Source organism: Synchiropus splendidus, chromosome 1, assembly GCF_027744825.2.
Source record: "Synchiropus splendidus isolate RoL2022-P1 chromosome 1, RoL_Sspl_1.0, whole genome shotgun sequence".
Taxonomy (NCBI): domain Eukaryota; kingdom Metazoa; phylum Chordata; class Actinopteri; order Syngnathiformes; family Callionymidae; genus Synchiropus; species Synchiropus splendidus.
The window spans coordinates 58,991,346-59,013,746 of record NC_071334.1 but is presented as its reverse complement, the minus strand read 5'-3'; the positions used below and the strand labels follow the sequence as shown (position 1 = coordinate 59,013,746).

Sequence of the window (22,401 nt, the reverse complement as noted above, 5' to 3'; positions counted from 1 at the left end):
GATGAAACTGTGAAGAAGAAATGAATGGGGTTACTTTAGCTATACACTGAGAACGCTGACATTTTCCTGATACAACTGTGAGGAAGTCGATTAGGTATGGCGCCATCTGCTGGGCAGGAGCGATATTTCACGCAGGACATGTCTGGGGGCAGACTGTTCAGTTCAGTTGGTAGATTCTCTCGGTGCTGGTTACATTTCAGGTGTGCGGTCTTCAAAGAAAATCACACACACACACACATAGGCATAAGCGCATGCACCTAAATGCCTTCTCTAACAACTGGATGGGATGTGCCTGGATTGTGACAATCTGCAATAAAGGGAACTTCATTGAAGCTTTGGGTTTCATCGTCCATAATTTACTGCCTCAACCAGCAGCTTTCTGAAATTAAATGCCTTAACTCTAACAACAGAGTCAGAATCAAATTTATTGCCATGATCAGTGGGGATCTCACCAACTGTGAAAGTGCTTAAATAAAGTGCTGTCAAAAATACATTCTGAGGAGAAGAAGCTGTACCTGTGACGGGAGGTTCTGGTTCTGGGAAGAGGAACAAACAGTCCATGACCAGGATGAGAATGGTCGGCTCTGATCCGACCTGCACGTCTCTGGGTCCTGGAGACACACAGGTCCTGAAGAGGTGGCAGGCTGCAACCGATCACCTTCTCAGCAGAACGCATGATGTGCTACATTCTGCTCGTCCCTGGAGGTGGCGCTGTTGTACCAGACGGTGATAGATGAGGTGAAGATGGACTGGATGATGGCTGTGTAGAACTCCACCAGCAGCTTCGTCGGCAGTCGTAGTTTTTGTAGCTGCCTCAAGAAGAACGTTCTCTTCCTGACGAGGGACCTGATGGTTGGCTCCCATTTGAGGTCCTCAGTGATGGTGGTTCCTAGGAAGCAGAAGGAGTCTACAATAGGAATGGGTAAACCAGCCAACATGAGAGGGGACAGAGGAGCTGTGACTCTCCTGAAGTCTATGACCATCTCCGCTGTCTTCTGGGCGTTGATCTCCAGGTTGTTGTGGCTGCACCAGGACACCAGCCGCTCCACCTCCCTCCTGAAAGCCGACTCATCTCCATCTGAGATGAGCCCGATGATGGTGGTGTCATCCGCAAACTTGATCAGCTTCACGGACTGGTGGCTGGAGCGGCAGCAGTTAGTGTACAGAGAGAAGAGCCATGGAGCCCTGAGGAGACAGTCGTCCCCAGCCGCACACACTGATTCCAGCTGGTTAGGAAGTCTGTAATCCATCTGCAGAGGGAGTCAGGCACGTTGAGCTTGTCTTCAAGCAGAGCTGGGAGAATCGTGTTGAAAGCAGAGCTGAAGTCCACAAACTGGATCCTGGCATAGGTTCCTGGGGAGTCCAGATGCTCCAGAACGAAATGAAGGGGCTGGTTCACTGCATTGTCCACAGATCTGTTGGCTCTGTGGGCAAACTGCATGTCATTGGGACTTAAAGCAGGCAGGAACATGACAGGACACCAAGGAAGCATTGAAGATGTCCGCAGCACGATGCTTCAGGATGGCAGGGGAAACTCTGTCCGGACCCGCAGCCTTATGAAGGTTCAGCTTCCTGAACTGAAAACGATACTTCAACTCTTTGTAGCAGTTCCTGTCCCCACTCTTGCGAGCTGCCTCCTTCTCCGTCTAATCTGTCCCTCTCCAATGTGACTCATGTCTGGACACAGTTTACAATCACTTGCATCTGAACGCTTTTCCTAAATGCTATTGAAGAGATAGTGACGTTTATGATAATTTCACGACTAAGAATTTGTGGACAGTCCCCTAACTTGCGATGTCGTGTTCCCGAAACATTTACGTGAGTCCAACTGTAGTTTGAAGCATGTAACTCTCTATTTTTTTTCCACCAATACTAGAGTTCCTCCTTCTCTGTGACTATCACTTTCCAACTAACTGTTCAGTCACGCCATATCTCCCCTTTCTAGAATCAATGGGTAGACTACCATTGACTCAACAGGATCTTAGAGGTTTATTCTGCCCCTGTGGCTAGAAGGTCTGATCTACTCTGCACCCTGAATCTCACTCGCATCGACACACAACACACATTCTTTAACCTCAGCTTTTAACATTAATATAATACAAACCAACTGCTATTTCATCTCTAACTCTGATCTTCCACATTTATATTCAAGTAATGCAAAAGATGAACTTGGCATCAAACCATTTCTTTCTTCTCTTCTTCTGCCTAATCAGACTTACAAGTGTGATGGCCACCCGTGACGGTCTGCGCACAACTCTTCCTTGGTTCTGAGATTAGGGGTAGACTGTGATACAAGAATTATTTAGTTGACATTCAGCTGCTTCTGGATGCACAGGTGAAACTTGTTCTGAAGCAACTTCCTGGACATCCTCAGCTATTCCATTGCTGTTCTGGTCTGATGAAGACTGCATAGTGATGAGATGGCGACGATTTCGTCTGATAATCCCATGTGGACCCACTATCAGATATGAACAACGTAGCGTGGAATGGTTTCCGATGACAGCCCTGGCAGCTTTTTGATCTGGTATCCACACGTCCTGCCCAGGAGTGAGTTTATCCAGGTTCTGTGCACAGTGTTGCACTGTAACTTTGTGCGTCCTTCATCTTTCTCTCCGTCTGTTTTTGCGCTACAGCATTCATATCACAAAGTGCTGGAGCAAGTAATGAAGGGAAAATAGGTACTGCAGTTCCCAGCCTCCTACCCATGAGTAGTTGAGCTGGACTATAGCCATTTTGGAGTGGGGTGGCCCTATATGCCAGAAGGGCAAGGTATGGATCATCTGACTTCTTCAGGAGTCTTTTCATGGTCTGTACTGCATGTTCAGCTTCAGCATTTCCTTGAGGGTACTTTGGGCTACTAGTGACATAGTGAAACCCATAAGCTTCTGTAAACTTGGCAAAGGCTGTTCCAGAGAACTGAGGCCACCATACTGACTGTCGTGTCCGCTCTCTTGACACTTAACGACACCTTGGTGTCCATCATGCAGCTTTGCGAGTACTGCATACATTGTCCATCTGCAACTGGTGTCACTTGGTGTTTCTTCACCTTTGACTGATGCTCGTGACACAGTATCTGTCCACAAACTCTTCCCTGCTACATTACACATGGTATATGAATAGCGCATGAGACGCATCCTGAATCGTCGCAGAGGTAAGGCATCTAGTGCTTGAGACCCCAGGAGACTCAAGAGAGACTTGTGATCTGTCTCCAGCTGGAAGTGTTTCCCAATCAGGAAGTTAGGGAACCTCTCACAGGCCCAGGTTAGTCCCAACGCCTCTTTATCCACTTGTGCGTAACACTGTTCTGTTGGTGTGAGAGACCGGGACATGTAAGCTATCGGCCTCCACTCTTGGTTCCATTTTTGCAGCAGCACCCCTCCAAGCCGATATGTTGACACATCTGCTGAGATGCTTTACACTCTCTATTAGAATCATACATGGCTAACGCTGGAGGCGATGGCACCGCATCCTTGAGATCTTGAAACGCTTTCGCTTGATCAGGACCCCACATCCAACAGTTCCTCGTTGATAGGAGATCACGCAATGGTTTGACCCTCTCTGTGAGCTGCGGGACAAACTTGCCAAGCTGGTTGACCCTTTCAAGGAAGGACCTGACTTCGCTCACTGATGTCGGCCCTTGCATTCTCTTCACTGCCTCTACCGTACAAGGGTCAGGGCTAATTCCACTGGCGGTGACCAAGGAAGCTTACATCTGGCTTTGAGAGTTCACATTTGTTAATATTCAGAGTGATGCCTGCTTTCTGGATTTTCTCCAGCACTGCACACAGGCGGGAGTCATGCTCCTCCTGTGTGCTTCCCCACACCAGCACATCATGTGACACACTGTGCCTTCAAGCCCCACCGTGACATCCGTCACCATCCTGTTCTGGAAGTGTTCAGGAGCCGATGCAATTTCAAAAAGCAGACGCTTGAAGAAAAATCGACCAAAAGGTGTGATGAAGGTTGCTAACTTTGCGGAGTCACCTGTCAGGGGGATTTGCGTTTTTAGAGAGCTGGAGAGTCTGACTCTGGGACTTTGGACTGTTCAAAATGAAACCTGAAAATAATCTATTTATGTCTAATTATTACACATTGTTGCTTTAATGCTTTCCGAAGCCTGGATGGGTTGTCCTTAAATGTTCTCTGAAACATCTTGTGGTGATACACCACACTGTGACGTCTGCAGCAGTATCGATCTTGAAAGTCGCACTGCCATTTTGGACATCAACCTTGACCATCCAAGGATCACCATTTGCTGTGATGCTTCCCAGAAATGGCATCCTCCTCCTCTTCAACTACATTGACAGATTTCAGGACTTCACAGTCCTGCTTTGGATGAGATGGGGAATTGCCACACCTAGGACACCGTGACTGCGTAGGGTTGCTTGTTCTAAACTGTGGATGATGCAGCCTACTGGCCGACCGAGGTTTGGTTTTAGCAGAGCTCTTGTTCATGACCACTCTGACTCTATCTACAGATCTGGCATCAGGGGTTAGTGCTCGCTAGTGTCATCTCTCAGAGAAACTTTTGGATTTCCTCACTTTGACGAGCCATCCTGACAGCTTTATCTCAGGTGAGTTCTGCATCTAGCTGCAAACGCTCAGACTTATCTAGCAGTCCAACAACAAGTCTGTCTCTTATTAGCTCGTCGTGTAGCCCTCCTTAGTTGCAATGTTCTGCAACGCATATAGAGCAGTGACGAAGGATTCCACCGACTCACCTTCTCCTTGTCTGCCCATGTTGAACTTGGCGCGTTCATAACTAACGTTCTTCTTCACCACGAAGAACCTTTGGCATCCATCTCGCATCTCTCTACAGTAACCACGGTCAAGCCCGCACCCAGCCGGGTGCCAGAATTCAATCTTGCGCGTATATGCTGGTAGTTAAGGTAAAGCCCTGCAGTGTCCTGGCGGAAAACTTCAAAATAAAGGCTCTAAGATTTTCATGTCTGTTACAAAAGTGAACTCAACAAAAATGATAAATATGTGGTTATCCAGCATCAAGCCATGCAGAATATTTACAAAAAAAAAAAAAAAAAAAAAAAAAAGAACAGATCAAATGATCTGATAGAGTGAAAAGTTTATTTTCCCGAAGGTTTTTTTCGGTTACGTGAAGTTGGATCAGCAAACCGCGCTCTAAGTTACAGGGGCAACAAACACCGTGAACAAAACCAGCTGATGCTGAGATACCACCCACACATACACACACACACACTGAAAACTGAACTTTTCAAGAGCAGATTATCTGCCAACCCGCACGACCGGTTTTTCCACCGGCTTTGGTGAACCGCCTTCATGAAACCGACCGCTTGTAATTCGTCACCCAACCACATCACTTATTGGCATAGTCATTCGTTTTACTGTGTTCAATTGTACTTGTAGTCTTCATCACTCATTCCCTGGATGCTACAGAAGAAAATTGCAAAAAGAATTATTCATTAATAATGACAATATTCTAATGTAATATCCACTGCTGTCCCAGATGTGTCTCACGTCCCCTGACAGTTTACAGCAACTCTGGACCCATTTGGACTAATTTCCTGGAAGCTACTGAAGGAATATTGGAAAAATATTACTAAAATACTAATAATTACAATATTCTAATGAAATACCAACTGTTGTCCCAGATGTGTCTTGTGTCCCCTGACGGTTTACAGTAACTTTGGACCCACCTGGACCCATATTCTCGAAGCTGTTGAAGAACACTAGAAGTTTTTTCACTGACATGGTTGAGTTCATAACGATTGTTTGTCACGCTCGCGCTGCCAGTGCTACCCGTTGGCCCACGATTAGTGCGCCATATTCGGGGACACAGCAGTGAACGACAGTGCCAAAACCACATTCGAAGTCCGCTGGATATCCAATACGCATCTAACTTCGCTACTGTTCCCAACCTTTTTGAACAGGGTATAGTGACGACATTCAATAAAGAAGTGATCATGCTGTCGAAAAAATGGTGTCTCGAATGTTAGGCAGGTCTGCAGTGACAAAAAAACTTTAATAGTGCAACAAAAATGCAAAAAATAATTGTTGACATCTCAGGCAATGTGTCTCTGAGGTAATAATTGAGTTGCAGTCACCGATGGGAACCACAGAGCAAAATAAAAATAAAAAGGCAGACAGACATTAGTCACAATTAGTCAAAACACTCCCTGATAAGTGATCACCTGTAAAACAAAACATATTAGAGTAAACATGTAGATAATATGCTAATAAAACCACACGCCTCCTTTAGCCTTCAGAAATTAGCAGCAAAAAAGTACGGTAAGTAAGGTAGGGTTTGACGGCAGATCTGCTCACAGTCCGGTGGTTCACACTGAACAAGACGTTTCTTTGAGAACGCCTTTTTACACTTGGGGCACTAGAGGGAGACAGAAAGCTGAGTTAACACAAGGTGTAACTTCAGTGCATGATGTCGTGAATAATCTCCCATACACTGTAAGAGTGCACCGATGTTTATTCACAAGGTATTTATTTAAATGGCTTTAACCTAATTTAACACTAAAATAGGCTGTACATTTTATTACAGCTTAGTTTTCATAAGGTAATTATGTCCAACGTTGCCTACAGTATTTATGAATTTGGATCTATGTCTCATTTACTACTCTCTTTCATGGCCAAAAGTACAGTAAAGACTGAAAACCAAAAACCGAAAGCATCAACAACCAACACCACCCTGTTAGTAACAAGCTCCAGAAACAGACTCTGAGTTGCATGTACTGAATCCCAATATGAGGTTTTAAAGGCACATTTCGGGTAATTCACAAGTTTGGAATAAATAAAAAAAAAACATTGTGATTGCTTAAAAATAAATCTTCGACAAATAAAACCTTCAAATGTTGATCATACATGTCTAGCATATCAACTGTAGAATGTTGCTTTTGCAACATTGGCAGGGAAGAGGGCAAGAACACAATTTAATAAAGTAATAAGGTCATCAAAAAAAAGGCAATGGGCACCTAAAAGCCTTTTTTACTCTCACAGATGACCTCTGGTTACATCCAATGATATGTAATGGGGTGTGATTTTTCTGTTACTATCGCATCTCATTCACACTAGATTACAACAGTCCTTCATAGTCTCACTCAGAGGTTTTAGGGTGCGTGACATCTTACACACGCACACTCACACACACATACAGTCCCATATCGTAGCTATAGTTTGCATTCTCCAGAGATGATGCTTCGGTAGACTGAGTCTGTCAGAGGAATGTAGCTCTGCTGTGGGTAGTTCAACACAAACAGTGGGTCAGAGATGGTGGAGGGGTTGAAGCCACTCTGAACCAACTGGAACTTCTGCTGCTTGAAGGTGCTGGTCATCTCCATCGTCTCCTAAGGGCCAAACATATCAATACACGTCATTCAGGATTTTTTTCCCCAACTCCATAAATCTGTAGGATGCGATCAGACTGTGTGAATTAAGTAGTTTAAAGGAAATTAAAGTGTGCAGGAGGATCGGCCAGTACAAGTACATGGTTCTCAGTCAGAAGTGGACGGAACACTACCACCCACGTAAATCAGTTCCCGCCACATGTAGAGGAGTTCATGTCAAAGAATGTCAGATCTGAGCAGTGTCTTCTGTCCTATGAAGGGAAAGTGTGGGGCCAAAAGCTAAAGCTACTTACTGACTGACGGACATTTCTACTGTCACCTACAGTGTTTTCCAAGAGAGGCTCAGATGCTCTTTAGCTTTGGGAGAAGGTAAGATCAGGAGGCCTCCAAGACGCCTCCGACTTAAGTTTTGTCCTAGTGGATTTCATCCACCCAAGGTTTGTGGTCACATAATCATGATGTCAACATTTAATACAAATTGAATGAAACACATACAGAAGCCCAGCTCCGGGCACCTGTGCTTCTCACCTGGAGCCTGATGAAGAGTGGCCGAGCGTAAGATGGAAGATCCCTGACCACGTGTTCAAACAGCTTCTTCCCATCAAACTTGAAGCCTGAACGGACAATCATGGCTGCCATTCCCGCTCGTCCTTCGTGACCTGAGGAGAGGAGTTACGGAGTTAAAAACATGATAAAACATGTTCAAATATGAATAGCGTTTCAAGAACTGCAGCAGATAAGAACTTTAAAAAAACCTATTCATTCTTCAAAAATGGCAGAAACATAACACGGTTCGTGGGAAACAAAAAGGGGAATGAGTGAAGGCTGTCAGGGAAGAGCAGGGATAACAAAAAGACATGGGGGGAATCAGTTCAGCCAGCTGTTTGATGAACTCACCGGGAACCTGCACTCCGTACACATTGGCCTCCTGGATAAAGTCCACCAGCCCCAGGGTTTCTGTCACTTCTGTCGTTGCCACATTTTCTCCCTTCCATCTAGCACAAGAAGGACAGTTGTTGTTCATGCAGGTATCATTCAATATGTGTGTGGTGATTCTAGCAGCATTTCAAGAACATCTGATGTGCTTCCCAGACTTAACTGTAGGTGGTAGCGGCTAGCCTTTTAGATTTTGTAGAGCAGAAACACAAGTCTCTGTAGCTTGATACCAGTCATCAAGCTATCACCAAGGAGTGGAATGTTTCAGGCCTGTCTCACAGTGCGACACAAACTCTGACATACAAACATGAGTCCTGTGGCAGTGCTGGTACCTGAACGTGTCTCCCACTCTGTCTCTGAAGCAGATGAAGCCCTCGTGGTCTTCGGCCATGAGGTCGCCTGTGTTGAAGTAGGCGTCGCCCTTCACGAACACATTCCTGATCAGCTTCTTCTCTGTCAGCTGTTTGCTGCCAGCGTAGCCGAAGAAGGGGCTCAGAGCGCTGACCTTAGACAGGAGAAGTCCAGTCTCACCTGGAGGAGGAAGAACAAAACTGTCATGGCTGCTAATGTTCGAAGCTTGTAGATGACGAGGATCTTACCTTTCTCAACCCGCTGACAGAAACCATACTGATCCTTCACCGGCTCGTCTTTCACCATGTCATACCGCACCAGATCGTACTTGAAAAGGAGCTGCGCAAAAAAGTTTGTATGTAGGCAAATATAATTGACAAAACAATTTAGACATAAACCATGTGGAAGAGAACGACATAAAGCTGAGGACCTTGACACTTGTGATTCTCATGTACAGCATTGACAGTCATAGTCGGAAAGAGCAGCAGATGCTTCAGCCAACACCCTGCCACTGCAAATGGTTCTTAACTTTTATTTGTGCTACAAACTTGCAGAAATTTAAAATGCCAAAATAAAGATAATTCAAATAAAGGCAAATACCACAATGAAGTTCGCCCTCAGTGTAAATACGACCAACTTCACCCGTGATCACAGATCATTTTAATCTGCTCATGGAGAAAAGAATCCTGAAGACAAATGAAAACATCTTTGCACTCTGACATTCTCAACATAAACATTCTACTATATTAAGATTCAACTTCTAGTTTACTTATTGTCAGGCATCATTGGAGATGAATAAAACTGAGATTCATTTGGTTGACCCCAAACTGTAAAATACGACCTTCATTGCAGGGGTCGTGCTAATCCGGTCTGTCACTGAGTTTTAATCTCAAGTGAAGCCTTCATAATTGTTGCTAATAAGACGTTCTTAACAACAGTAATCTTCTTAAAGTAAGTGTTGCAGCACATGGTCAGACAGGTCAGAGAATGTTAGCATATATCATATGAAAAAACGACATGTCTAATGTAATCCATCAATCCAGGCAATACACAGTTTAAGCCACTGCGAGTGTTGTTGTACAAGCAAGTGGGACGTGCCATGAAAAACCACTCAATATATCCAATTAAAATACACGTAATGTAATCTCCCTTCTGTAACATCACTTTGATAACTAGGTTTTTGTAACTGTTAGCAGGCCAGGAGGGCAGAGCCAGAATTAGCTGAGGTCATGGCTTAAGTTAAATACGTGTCCTGACAGTCTTTTGTAACTCTGATTAACTTATCCACAGAGCAGTGTCAGCGCGGATAAGTCCACAGACCAGTGTCCCTTCTCTGCCATTCTCTCTTCTCCCTGCTGAATCACCAGAATTGCTCATCCTGGCATTAAACCCTGTTGTGATGGAGAAATCCTACAACGCTTAATACCTTCATCTCCATGGGGTTCATTTTTCAAGATTGAAGAGGTTTATTTGTCACGCACACAGTTATACGCGGTACAACGCATGGTGAAATTCTTTGTGTCTCTGCATCCAATAAAAGAAAAAGAAGCGTGAACACAGGATGCATATTATGATAACAATAATGAATTATAGAAACAATGGAAGTAGAAACAGGAGTGCAGTACACATACTCGATTTCTGTGAGATAACCGTTGCGGTGAAAATCCTTCAATAAGATCAAAGTACCGTGCTCTGTCCTGGTGGTGTGAATGACAATAAGAATCTGAGGTTCATGGACAGGCCTTGTTGAAGCTGGCCAGAGTCAAAGGAACTGGACCATGTCCAGTTTTTAGCAGGAGCATTAAGGGCCTGTGGGACCATGTGGACCGATCAATAGTCCATGGCAAGACACAGATGATCAGAGCAGTTCAGAATCACTACAATCCCGAATCAACACTATCAATTGTTATTTGACAAGTATTTGATGCGTTTGTTGTGTGTCTGGATTAAAGAAATTGTTCAAGTGTTAAGAAGATTGAAGCTTCAGTTAAGCCTGTTTCATCAGAGCTTTAGTAACACACAGTCACAGGGTCAACAGCATTGTGAGGACTTCCTCTTCCTGGGCGTCTTTCTGCCCGGCATGCTCATAACATTTCTTTTTTTTTTTTTTTTTTTTTCTTTGATATGAAATACTCAGATCACTGTCAGGGCATGGTCACACTCGGTTCAACCTTCCATGCTTCAGCTAAAAGCCTGGGTTTCTACTGTCAGTGTGAGCGCAGGTGAGCGGCTGCTCAGCACAGCACGCCTCCTCAGATCGGCACGGTTGGATAAGATGATACGATCTATGGCATGACTGGTGACACATGTGCACAGAGTCGCTCGGGCAGTCACGCATTCAACTAGGGAAACGTAAAGTTTAACCAGCACAATCGATTCACAAAAACGACAACAACGGCGGCATCTGCGAAAGGTTCGCGTTGGGCCTGATGATGAAGTGCAAAGGTGGCCGGAGATGTTTGGGAAAGTACCTCCTCTAAAAAAAATGTAGCTCACAGGCCTCAACAAAACCAAGTCAATGGTTCATTTAGCGCACATCCTCAACTATTAGCGCTATGCTGGATTCTATAAGAGATTGCTGAGATTTTCCCTGCACGGGGGGAGGTTTCTCAATATTTTATCTAAATAAAGTGAAAGCAATGACAGCGCTACCTCCTTATCATCGAGGAGGACAGACCCCTAAATCTCAGGGGGAAAAAAAAATCATAGAGAATTATGGGTAGTCTGACACTGGACATTCTTAAAAGCAGCATACAATTTGTCACTACAATAAATCATGTGACCATCATGTGACCAACACACTCTCACTCAAGTGTATTTAAATGGACATTTTGGTCCCAAGGTAACCCTGATGTCACATAGAAGAGAGATGGGTTTGGTTTGGGACAGGGTCATTTACACTACGATGTGTCACTTGGTATATAATGTAGACATACTTACTCAAGTCAGTAACTACTGGGCTGTGTTTCAAAACGGCTCTTGCTAATAGGCCACAGCTATAACTACATCTTAAGTGAAATCAGTTGAGCTGCTATAACAAGGATTGTCATTGTAGCCAGAATGTAATATCTAGTATTTGTGGAACCTCATTAAATATTTTCAACAAGTGCTTTAGGGTGTGTTTAATAATCCTGGGTCAGCTGCTGAGCTGGGCCAGAGTAAGACAGAATCTTTGGACAGAATCTGGAACTAGAAAGTAAAATGATTAAAGTCCCGCTGTGAAGAGCACAAACTATTTTCATTTCTTCGCACCCATTTTGCTACTCCACCTATTTTTCAAAATAACAGGAGTCCCGTCCTGCTTTGAAAAGCCAGACTTTTGAAAAATTGCCTAACAGACCCAGCAGCTCTCTGGAGCAACCAAAAATATACGTTAAGTAAACTCTGAATAGCTTCTATGCGCCTACATCCTCCAGACATTACAGGAATGTAGAGTGAAGCTCCGTCCCAACAAGCACCCCCATACTGACTCCCTCCAACCCATGTGCATAGATATGGACCAGGCTGAGCGCCAGCGCTTCATTCCTTGGGAGTATTTCTTGGAAAGTGTAAAGCAGAACTATGCTGCTTTCTGCCAAACACACGAGCCGTAGAGTCAAACATTGAGCAACGCTGCCGTCCACATGACTTTGTTTACATGGAATCAAACCAGATGAGGGATGTGCAGCTGCACTGCGCGTACTAGTTTATTTAGTTTAATGTGCCACAAGTCCGTATTAACTATTGTGCTGTTTTGGACCCTGGACAACAATGGAGCGATCGGAAAAGCATATGTGGTTAAATTGAATGAATTGCTAACAGGTTTGACAATGTTTTCATGGTCCAGCTCATGGTGCTGGTTTGGAGTAGATCAGGTCTCTAATTTGATGCTTCGGCATCATATCCACTTGTGAGTTAATTTTAGTTTGAGAACACTAACATCCGGTGGACGACTGACCTTTAGCACACAGTGATTAAATGATTTCAAAGTGTAACACATACAAGTCGTCGCTGCTGCTTCCGTGCCCACGTCTCTACTTAGGGGCTGTTTCACATTGCACAACATCCTGATGATAGATGATGCTCCGAGGGTTAGTGGGATATTTTTATCATGGCGACACGTCGCAGCACACTCCTCAGTAAAGCACAGACGCCTCCACTAAACAAACAGGCAGATCATGTATCGCATCAGCTGTCATCAAATATTTAGATTTAATAGTTATACTGCAGCAGAAATTAATTACGCAATGAAGTACTTCACATTATTCTAGGATTTAGAGCAGAGATTTAGACTGTTTTATGTTTCTCACATTAACCATCATTATCATTTGTTTTTCATGTTTTAAAAAACATCTGTAAGAAAAGTTCATTTTTTTCTCGCACAGAGCCTTTACCCTTGTGATAGAGTTTAAGGGGGAAATGGAATTTAAATTACTGACAAAAGTTTTACCTTAATATGAGTTCATGAATCACACGGGTTGAAGGGAAGGATAGAGAACAGCTTTGTGCGCACTGAGACATGTTCTTGCTCGACGGGCTTGTGACTTGATAAGATAATACATTCATACATACAACGCTGCAGTCTATACCTTTATTTAATTCTTTATAAACTCATGAATCATGTCCAACCTCCCAGAGAACTTGCTTGTCAGTCACAACAAAACTCAAATGAATTTTAACTTGAGTTCTAATGTTGCATTCTTATCATTGTAAGAAAGCTCAGGAAAAAGTACTTAAGGTTAATCGAAAAAATTGTAATTGAGTTACTGCTACTGCTCACCGAACAACTACGTGTAGTAAGTGCTCACCCTGTAGAAAAAGTTGGAGCGACCGACGGTTCCAATCTTGCCGATGTGGTTCATGAAACACAGGTTTCCCTCGGTGGAGCCGTACACCTCGCACATCTTGATGTTTCCGTAGTGACTTTGGAAGTCTTGCCAGACATCCTGACGCAGACCATTTCCAACTCCCATCCGCACCTTGTGAACCTTGTCCATGTCGGTCTGGCGTGAAGGAAGAAAGATCTAATAAGTTCAGCAGCCTCTCTGAAGGGAAAGCTGTTCATGTAAAGTCGAGCGTCATGAAAGACTGAACAGTTGTGCAAGAGGAAGATCTTGTGGTCATACTAATATCTGTGGTACGAAACAATACCAAGCCAAAGAAAGGGGCAGCATTCCTGAGCACGCAGAGAAGTACTACTCTGAATCAGGCCGAGATAGGCAGTACAACGAACACATCAGTCGGTCTAAATGACAGAATTCCGTCACAACAGCTGACTGTGTGCTCAGTCCTCCCGACACTCGCAGTACAATCTCAGACTAGAAATTCAATAGATTCACTGGTTATGATGTCACAACAGGACTCCAGGCCGCCAGCCCTGTGAGGGGATACTGTGTCTGAGTGAGGGGACGGAATTCTGGGAAGCTCCCGGGACTAAGGGTCCAGAGTGAGGGAGCGCTGACGCTCCAAACGCCGCCTGGCAAAAGAAGCTTAATAACACAGTAGCAACTCAGATACAACAACAAACGCAAATGACTTGAATGTTCAACGACAGAGCAGTGATGAGTCCAGGCTTCCACCCACTCTTCAAAATAACAAGGGGACGGTGGACAAAGAGGGCTGTTGAGTCTGCCCTGATCTGTGGCCTCATACTCCGAGTCCAGCATGGGAGGAGGCAAGTCCAAAACAAAGACTCGGCTTGTGATTTGTTCAGAGTTGGCCAGAGTCTAACTTGATTTACAAGTCATGGCAACAGAGAACGATTCAAGAAATCAAGAAAAAAAAATCTGGTGGTCATCGGTTATTATTGTAGGGTGAAGATTTCGGTCATGCTGGAGGCATGACACATCAAGACCACAAAACATATGTGTTTTCAAACACTAAAAAGCTGTGTGATCTGATTTTTAGATAAAAAATAAATGCAGCATCAAAACAGACCTGTCCATCACTCAGTATTGTGATGGAAGAGTTTGCTGTTCCATCGAATGTTGGCTCATCAGTTCATAAAGACTGACTGGGCTAATGAAGAACATCAATCATAAGATCAAAAAATAACCATTTAACTAACAACCTAACATAAACTGAAAAAAATAATGATCAGGTCAAAAATGTTATTTTGGAATTTTGGATCACTGCAGTTTGGTGAAAATAAGACACTTGTGGTCGTCTCTGCTCGTGACATGGCAGCAGCTCTTATCTATTCCAAAGCAACCACAGGATACACAGACATACCTTGGGCTGGTTGCACAGGTATCTGCACAGTTCACCAATGTACTGAAAAACTGTCACTTCATACTTTCGGCAGTCGTTCCAGAACTGTGAGGCGGAGAACTTCTTTTTTAGAACACAGGTCGCACCTGTCCAGAAAGGTAGTGATAAGGAACAAAGTAATAAGATACACACAATTGTGAAGATAGTATACATCATTTTTGCATGCAGTTGAAATACTATTTCATATGTTCAAGAGGGCACAGCTTAATGGTTCTGCTCAATGAGACAATTCTGTTTAAAACATTGAATGTAAGCTAATAATAGCTAATAATGCAAATAATATACGTTTTAGATCGGAGGTGTCAAACTGGTCCTCAGAGGGCCGCAGTGGGTGCAGGTTTTTCTTCCAACCAACTGAGAGGACACCGATCAAGGTATCCAAAGACTTGTCAGTCTGGTGTTGCTTGTTTCAGCTGACACCTGATTGGCTCACCAATGTGTGCTTGTTTGGTTGGAACAAAAACCTGAACCTACTGTTGCCCTTTACAGGATCCTTTTGAGACCACTGTTTTACATCATCTCCAGAAAATAATATCCAATAATTTACAGACTTGTTCCCTGTTTGTTGACATTAAATGACTACCCCATAATATTTCCAATTATTTATGTAATAATTAAAATTGTAAAGCATTTCTTGTTTTTGTTATGATAACATTTGTCTTTAATAATCATTATTTATCTTAATTATTAATAAAATACTTATTTCCTTGGTTGGTCCTATTGTACCCCCCAAGCTGAGAGGTCTTTCTGAACGAGAGGGAAAGTTTGGACCTCTTTGCAGTGCAGGCTGCCCCTGCGACCCGACCACAGGGAAGAGAAAAAAAGGACAGGAAATCGTCGAGGCAACCTTTATGAAAATGGATTACCGCGAAGTATACTGCAACACCTGCTGCAAATGTCTAACCACAGAGGCTTTGTCAGTGAGAATGAACTTGGGAGTGAGATAGCTGCTTCATAATCCAACAAATGTGGCGTAGAAGCAAACGTGCAAAGCTTCATGTCCATCGCAGGGAGACAGGGAGTGCACGTCTCACATGGGTCAACCACCAATAATGACCAGCACAATGAGTCCAGTGTCCACCTCCTGAGGCCACTAATGAAGCCGACAGGTCAAGTACAGCCCTCCAGACGGTTCACATTATTTGGCCAGTGGACACCGAACCTTGAAGCCAGTACATCATCAGCATAATTGCTGGTCAGAAACAAATGTGAGACAGAGGGTTTGTGAAGCGTTGAAAATTTGCGAGGGCTTCCTTTTGACAAGAGTAGGTTCTTTTGGATTCTAATTTGCCTGACAGCAGAGATTTTTAGGGTTATGTAAACCAGCCCTAGTTATGTTCTGTCAAAATCATAAGGATCCTGGCTTATTACTTGGTCACCAGGATTGCACACTGGATGTTTCCGTCTTATTGACCCCTCTATATTTGCTCACCGCCTTTCATGATAGGAGCAAGAGGACGTTTGAAAGGTTGAAATCATCGATTTATAGGGAAAAAAATAAACTTCAAAGGCCTTGTTACATAATATTGATCCTTGTCGGGAATCAATCCACTTTGTTTCTTTACAGCACCTACCCAGTTCTATCGTTCCGCCAATCCCGATGAGCGAAGCGGCGCTGTGGTACAGTGGCAGAGGGATGTAGAACACATCGTCCTGGGTAGCCCCGAATGCCCAAAATCCTCCGGCCGCTTTTAAACTTTGTAGGTGAGTAATGACTGCAGCTTTTGGGAGACCTGCGAAGATAAACAGCACTTCTGTTTACAACTTCAATCGCAGCACTACTCTCCACTGTGTCGCAATGATGACGTTCTTCCCGTTCGAACTGAAGAAGGAGAAGTCACAAAAATTGAAGGAATACAAGTCAGCCCTTTATATTTAAAGGTCAACAGCGTTCATGTGATGAATGGACGATGGACATCAAGGAATGAAAGAATGTTTGAAACAGGACTTGGTTTTCCTCACACATCATTGTAGACGTTCTTCCACCCTTTGGGAGATGAAAATTGATCTGAGACGGGAAAGTGGATAACACTGATTTGTATTCATGATTTAATCTGCATTTCTAAGATTAGTCAGAGTAAAATGAAATAGGGTTCTTTATGTATTGATTTATATTTTCTTCATTTCTTCACCCTCACAGCAAGACGGTTGCTAGAGTGAATCCAGCTTAGTTTGGAGTGAGGCTGGGTCCTAGTTTTGTGGAGTTGTATTCACTCTAAAACACACAAAGGCACTGAACATGAATGATTCCAAACTTGTGTAGATGTGAGTATAACTGGACACCTGGCCAGGGTGTCCCTCCACATGTTCAACAAATGAGCATCTGTTCGAAAAGTGAAGTGGTTGTTTTAGAACTGTTTTTAAAGGTTTTTGTCTAACGCCATGGCCGTCATTTAATGAGTAATACATCAGGAACAGTTTTGATTTAATACCAGGAGTGAAATTCAAGTGGTCGTATTTCCACTTCTGGAAGCTGGATTTTTAGTTTTGTTTTCACAACTGTTCAGCAAACACATTTATTTATCTTTGATGTGCCTGGCAAAATGAACCACAGAGTCAAAGGTGACGGGCTGAGGGAGGGTGTAGATGGAGCAGGAGGCCTCCTCCCTCTGGACCTGCTTTGTTTAACATGTTGCCGCGACAACTGTGACACAAACAGGTGGCCCTTTACCTGAGTGATAAGACGGGTTGAAGACCATAGAAGTTTCTGGAGAAGCGTTGTACTCGATTTAACATATAAAGTGATGTTATATTAATACTACTGTACGCAATCTTACTATGTTTGGCAACAGCTTCTAGTGCCTTTGGAAATAGCAGAAAATGCACAAGACATTGCATCTGAGAGGAGTGGGTGGAATCACAAAATGTTCAAAATGCTCAAAGTCATTCACATTCACGCTTCACTTTCTGAACTCCCTCATTCCAGGAAATATAGCCAACTATTACTGAGGGATCCCCTGATATCTGTAAATCACAGTTTGGACAACATCCATCAGTATAACCTCCTCCAAAGTAGTCAAGTCAAAATAAAAGTTAAATCATTAGATGTTCAAACAACATACAAGCTTTGGGACAAAGCCTGAGCCTACCGAGAATTTGAAGAGGCGGTGACACATACCAGTTGTTCCCGAAGTGAAGATGTAGAGAGTCGGGGCCTTGAGGGAGGACGTGGCTCGCAGCTCTGCGGGAACTGGCCGAGTGGAGGCCACTTCCATTAGGTCCAAAAGGGTTCGGACATGTGGTTGCTCACTCTTGCTCTTCATGGCCCAAACCTGGATGTTGTCTTCTATCAGGCTGGGAAGGATGCCGTCCAGACATTCTAACAAATCTGCAAAACATTGATGTTGAAAGAAGAATGTGAATTATCTTTAGAATACCTTGACTAAAGCTACCTGCATCCTTTCACAGGCTACGTTTTTAAAAAAAGGAAATACCAAGATATACTCTGCCCAGGGCGTATTCCTGCCTCTCGGCCAATGGGGATAAGGTCATTAAACTTGGACTTTGACCTTTGTGCTGTCTTCCTCTCCATGATGCAGTAAGTCCCTCAACACGATGATGCTCCTTTTTGAAGCAATTGCTTCATGAAGTTCTCCTCTGTCTAATAGTCAGTCACCCTGCCTCAATTCAATTAAGAGTGAATTTGTATTAAACACTGGTTAAATAAAGGCATTTGTTATTCTGATTCTCCACTGACCCACAACACGTTTATTTAGGTATCACTGAATGTGGGCGCCCTACATCTGAGGGAGTGTCTGCACCAGTCTGTAGGCAATGCTGCAGACTGGAGTGTCAGCTGACTCTCTGCTCCACAGAATTCAAATCACTTCACAGTGATAAAGGATGAATAATACACACAATTCATGACACAAGTTTAGTTTAGGTCACAACAAGGTGAAACACTGAACCAACTCACTTTTGATAATGAGTCTGTGGAAACTCTCATCGGCATTGAATAAATCCAACACTATTCAGTGTCTCTGACACTACTGACGTCACTGTTGAGGGTTTCATGTCATAATAATCTTCTAAAGTCTTCCACCCTCTTTCCGCGTGGTGGGTGTCGGCGAGCAAAAAGGTTCCTGGAACCATTCGCTTTGCTTCCTGTGTCCCACGTGTGCTGTACATGGACAAAATGATTCCTACAGTAGAACCTAGAAGGTTCTGACAGTGCGAAAGCAGCTAACCCCTAACACCTGACCAGTCACAGTAGAGAGGCTGTGGCTGACGGACACAAAACTAGTCAGCTGCCGCTAAGTATTTTAAATGGATGGGGTTTATGTATATTTTCTACAGTTAAAATTATAAAGAGTTTCCTGCAAAAAGAAACACAATACCATGTTCCATAGGGCCCAATATCATTTAAGAAGACAGCAGCATATGTCAGATTATCTAGCGGTTATTTGTTTGTGTTGAGTTTGCGTTCTCTAAGTGGTTTAGCCAAACAACTGTGCGCCTGCAGCTTGGATAATTACGCTTATTACCCAAAATCCCAGAGGTGACGCCTCAGCTGCAGGGAAAACAAAAAACAATCACCCTAAAGAAACATTTAAAAAGCTGCGCATCAAAGCTGCCAGCAGAAATTCAAGCAGAGAACAGTGCAGTCCAACTTTTGCAGTGAAATAAAATGGACGCAAACGTAAATGAATAAAATGATTTATCGATGTTTCAGAATACTGGGCCGGGTCGGGACCAGGTGGGAAGCAGTGAACACCCACCTGGTTGATATGAGTTGCACATGTGCATAGGTACTGGCAGGGAGGACTTGGACAAATGTAGCGTTATGCTAAACTGCCTCAGTTATACGTTACTCTCTAAACCTGACTGTTGGGCAGTGCATGTGTGCTGCAGGCGTGATGAAGATCAGGTACCTGCAGCTGTAATTAGAATTCACGTCACGTGTTCTCAGAGATGAATATTGTATTACACTCAAACTTGGGAGGAATAACCTCAATGAAACTCTGTGTCCTAAACCATTAACCAAAACACTCCCGTTAAGAAGCAAGGCTTTTGAACCTCCAATCAAATATTTGAATAACTTAATAATTAAAAACAAAGACACGAGGCTTTACGCCTTGTTTTAGACACCAACGTGAAATCAAAAATACATTACGGCAACTCATGCAAAGTAAAATTGAGACAAATTGACATTTGGGCTGATGGATTGGATTGGAGGCTTGGATTGAACCCAAATGCCTAGTTTGAATAAGCTTTCATAGCTTTTTGGAATATTTATCTGCAGCTAAGGAGGGCTTGGTTTTACTGTCTGTCCTTTGTGCAAAAAAATCATAATTTTATGATATATTCAGGAAATGTTGAAAATTTTGAGGGACATTCCCCCAACGTTAGGCTTCGCTGAAGCATTCAAGACAACAAGCAAAAAGATGAAGATAGTATGACTTCAGAAATTCCAGGACATTTTAAAATCAATAGACCAAACAAAAACAATGTTGATCTTTCTACATTGTTCCATTGGATGTTGAATGCAACGGCGTTATGATGCTGATGAGCCTAACAAGAATGATCTTCAACATCTTATTATGGGCGGAAATGACCAGTGTGTTCTTTTAGCTTATTTAACAGGAACTTCAACTCAAGCTGATACTTGACCTGCGGTGTGGAAGAGGTTCTGTGAGTTCACTTACATAATAAATGCTGATTAACTGAGTATTGCTGCCTCTCTTTCAGTTCACAACTAGTCAACTGAGGTCACAGTGGCTCACATTCCAACATGGTGTTTCCTCCTGGCCACACGTGTGACACTACCGTTGTAACTCAATGAGCTCTTGTTGTGCAGAAGTTGTCTCTTCATGCTTGTTTACACACGCTGATGTGTTTAGTCCTGTCACATGGCTGCAGCTTGGAAGATCACTTAAAGCAGAGAGAACCTTGTTTTTCCTTTTAGAGGAACATGAAGAGGAAGACGTCCGTCTGTGACTTTGGCTAAATCTTGCCAACCATGTAAAACAGCCTTGGAGATTACAGGAAGCATGTTCCAGTGACAGTGATCACAGTGGAAGTAAAAGATTTTTGAAAAAGCCTTTCTGCACGACAGCCTACTATTGGACGTGTGAAAATAACCGCTGATGGATGCCAGAACACCATGTTACTTTAGGCCTTCTCAACTTTCACCAAGTCATATGTGAAGCATCAGTATGACATCAGTGATCAAGTCTGAATCAGCTGAAAGATTCCTCATCTCAGATGTGCTGACTGATAAAACAACCAATGAGATCACAAATTTGCTTTACTTATAAAAGCTGGACTCGAAATCAACTAAACAGTTTGGGTTGAAGCCACCCGAGTGATGTGCAGTGTGTAGCTTTCTCACTGTCTCACCTCAGTGTCTGACAAGAATTTCAGCTGCATGTATGTCAGCCACCTGTCTAATGGGACCTGTACTGAAGCAGCTCTGCCATGGGTTTCTTTCCAAAAAAAAAAAGGTGAAATGAATACGAGTTCGCCACACTCCGATCTTAATCCATTTTAACTATTCTGCATGTGTTTGTCAGTCTGAAACGCTTTTCTAACTGAAACATTTTCTATTGTGACGAACCGTGTTTCTTGTACGTAACAATAATAATAATAATAATAATAATAATAATAATAATAAAGACTGATTAGAGTTCACTTGTGTCATGACACAATTCTGGGTGACTGATCAAGGAGCACAGGTCCAGTTCTGCTCGTCAAAGTGAAGCGATCACGGTCGTCTTGCGCAACTGACCATTTTAACAGCGTAAACACGAGAGATGTGTCTCGGACAACCACGTGGTTCTTTACCTGCACCCACGATGAGGGTTTTGGCTCCGCAGCAGTTGAAGCAGTGCAGGAGCGACCTGGACCTGATGTTGGTGTTGAGGAAGGCCACCGAGCAGCCCACCTTCGCCAAGCCGAACCAGGCGCACAGGAAGTCGGGCTCGTTGTTCATGAGCAGCGCGACACATTCCCCTCTCTTCAGCTGGACGGAGTGCAGGAAAACATTGGCCAGTCGGTTGCTGCGCTCGTCCACGTCCCGGTACGTGTGGACGCTGCCTTCGTAGATGACAAAGGGTTTGTGAGGGATGCGCTGCGCCTGCTGGATGAAGCGGTCCAGGACGGTGCAAACCCGGGCGGTCAGCTTGTAGAGCTCCAGCTTCAGCCCGTACCTGATCACCGTCAGCAGGAAGAGCAGGTCCCGCCAGAAGTAGGGAAAACAAAGTTTCTGGAACACACTCGCGGAGAAAACACCCGCGAGCAGAGCCGAAAACCAACCCAGCGACAGAGTCATGTTTCCAGACGGAGCCAGCGAGAGACACGGGGAAGTGGCAGAGAGCGAGGGCGAACGTCCACTACATGATCCAGCGACGATAAGCACAGAGGCGGCGTCACGGGAGGACGCGCGAGCTCCTGTCAAGCGGCACGACAGCACGAACCGGAAACACACTTCCAAAACTAAAGTCTCCAGCGAACCGACTTGTTATTCGTGAATTGTTTGAGTGCGCAAACACATTTTAATAAATCACTTCTTGTGGGATTACAAATGGGATCATTT

At 43.8% G+C, this 22,401-nt stretch overlaps 2 protein-coding genes across 3 annotated transcripts; both read right to left on the bottom strand.

Annotated features, from left to right (window-relative positions):
• Positions 1 to 34: 34 nt before the first annotated feature.
• Positions 35 to 4,849, bottom strand: LOC128752198 (uncharacterized). Of its 2 annotated transcripts, XM_053853147.1 has the most exons (4): positions 4,722 to 4,849; positions 721 to 1,424; positions 516 to 611; positions 35 to 209 (listed from the first exon to the last, which is right to left on the bottom strand). In XM_053853147.1, exons 2-4 carry the CDS (start codon positions 1,248 to 1,250, stop codon positions 197 to 199), a joined length of 639 nt encoding a protein of 212 aa, XP_053709122.1. In that variant the 5' UTR covers positions 1,251 to 1,424; positions 4,722 to 4,849; the 3' UTR covers positions 35 to 196. The 2 variants fall into 2 exon arrangements, with proteins under 2 accessions (XP_053709122.1, XP_053709124.1); XM_053853149.1 differs by lacking the exon at positions 4,722 to 4,849 and having other exon boundaries at positions 721 to 1,577.
• Positions 4,850 to 5,143: 294 nt separating this feature from the next.
• Positions 5,144 to 22,220, bottom strand: slc27a6 (solute carrier family 27 member 6). The gene is made up of 10 exons (XM_053885778.1): positions 21,651 to 22,220; positions 17,986 to 18,195; positions 16,442 to 16,600; positions 14,829 to 14,953; positions 13,406 to 13,600; positions 8,867 to 8,957; positions 8,600 to 8,798; positions 8,229 to 8,326; positions 7,860 to 7,990; positions 5,144 to 7,331 (listed from the first exon to the last, which is right to left on the bottom strand). The coding sequence occupies exons 1-10, from the start codon at positions 22,135 to 22,137 to the stop codon at positions 7,155 to 7,157; spliced, it is 1,872 nt and encodes a 623-aa protein (XP_053741753.1). The 5' UTR covers positions 22,138 to 22,220; the 3' UTR covers positions 5,144 to 7,154.
• Positions 22,221 to 22,401: the final 181 nt, after the last annotated feature.

What these genes read in the sequence shown, in the direction of transcription:
- LOC128752198 (XM_053853147.1), bottom strand. Translation starts at nt 1,250, where the DNA reads ATGGATTACAGACTTCCTAACCAGCTGGAATCAGTGTGTGCGGCTGGG. An exon ending in ACCTCATCTATCACCGTCTG is followed by an intron (nt 612 to 720) that starts GTACAACAGCGC and finishes GTGTGTCTCCAG; the next exon opens with GACCCAGAGACGTGCAGGTC.
- slc27a6 (XM_053885778.1), bottom strand. Translation starts at nt 22,137, where the DNA reads ATGACTCTGTCGCTGGGTTGGTTTTCGGCTCTGCTCGCGGGTGTTTTC. An exon ending in TGGCGGAACGATAGAACTGG is followed by an intron (nt 14,954 to 16,441) that starts GTAGGTGCTGTA and finishes CTTTCTGGACAG; the next exon opens with GTGCGACCTGTGTTCTAAAA. An exon ending in GCTCCAACTTTTTCTACAGG is followed by an intron (nt 8,958 to 13,405) that starts GTGAGCACTTAC and finishes TTTTTTGCGCAG; the next exon opens with CTCCTTTTCAAGTACGATCT.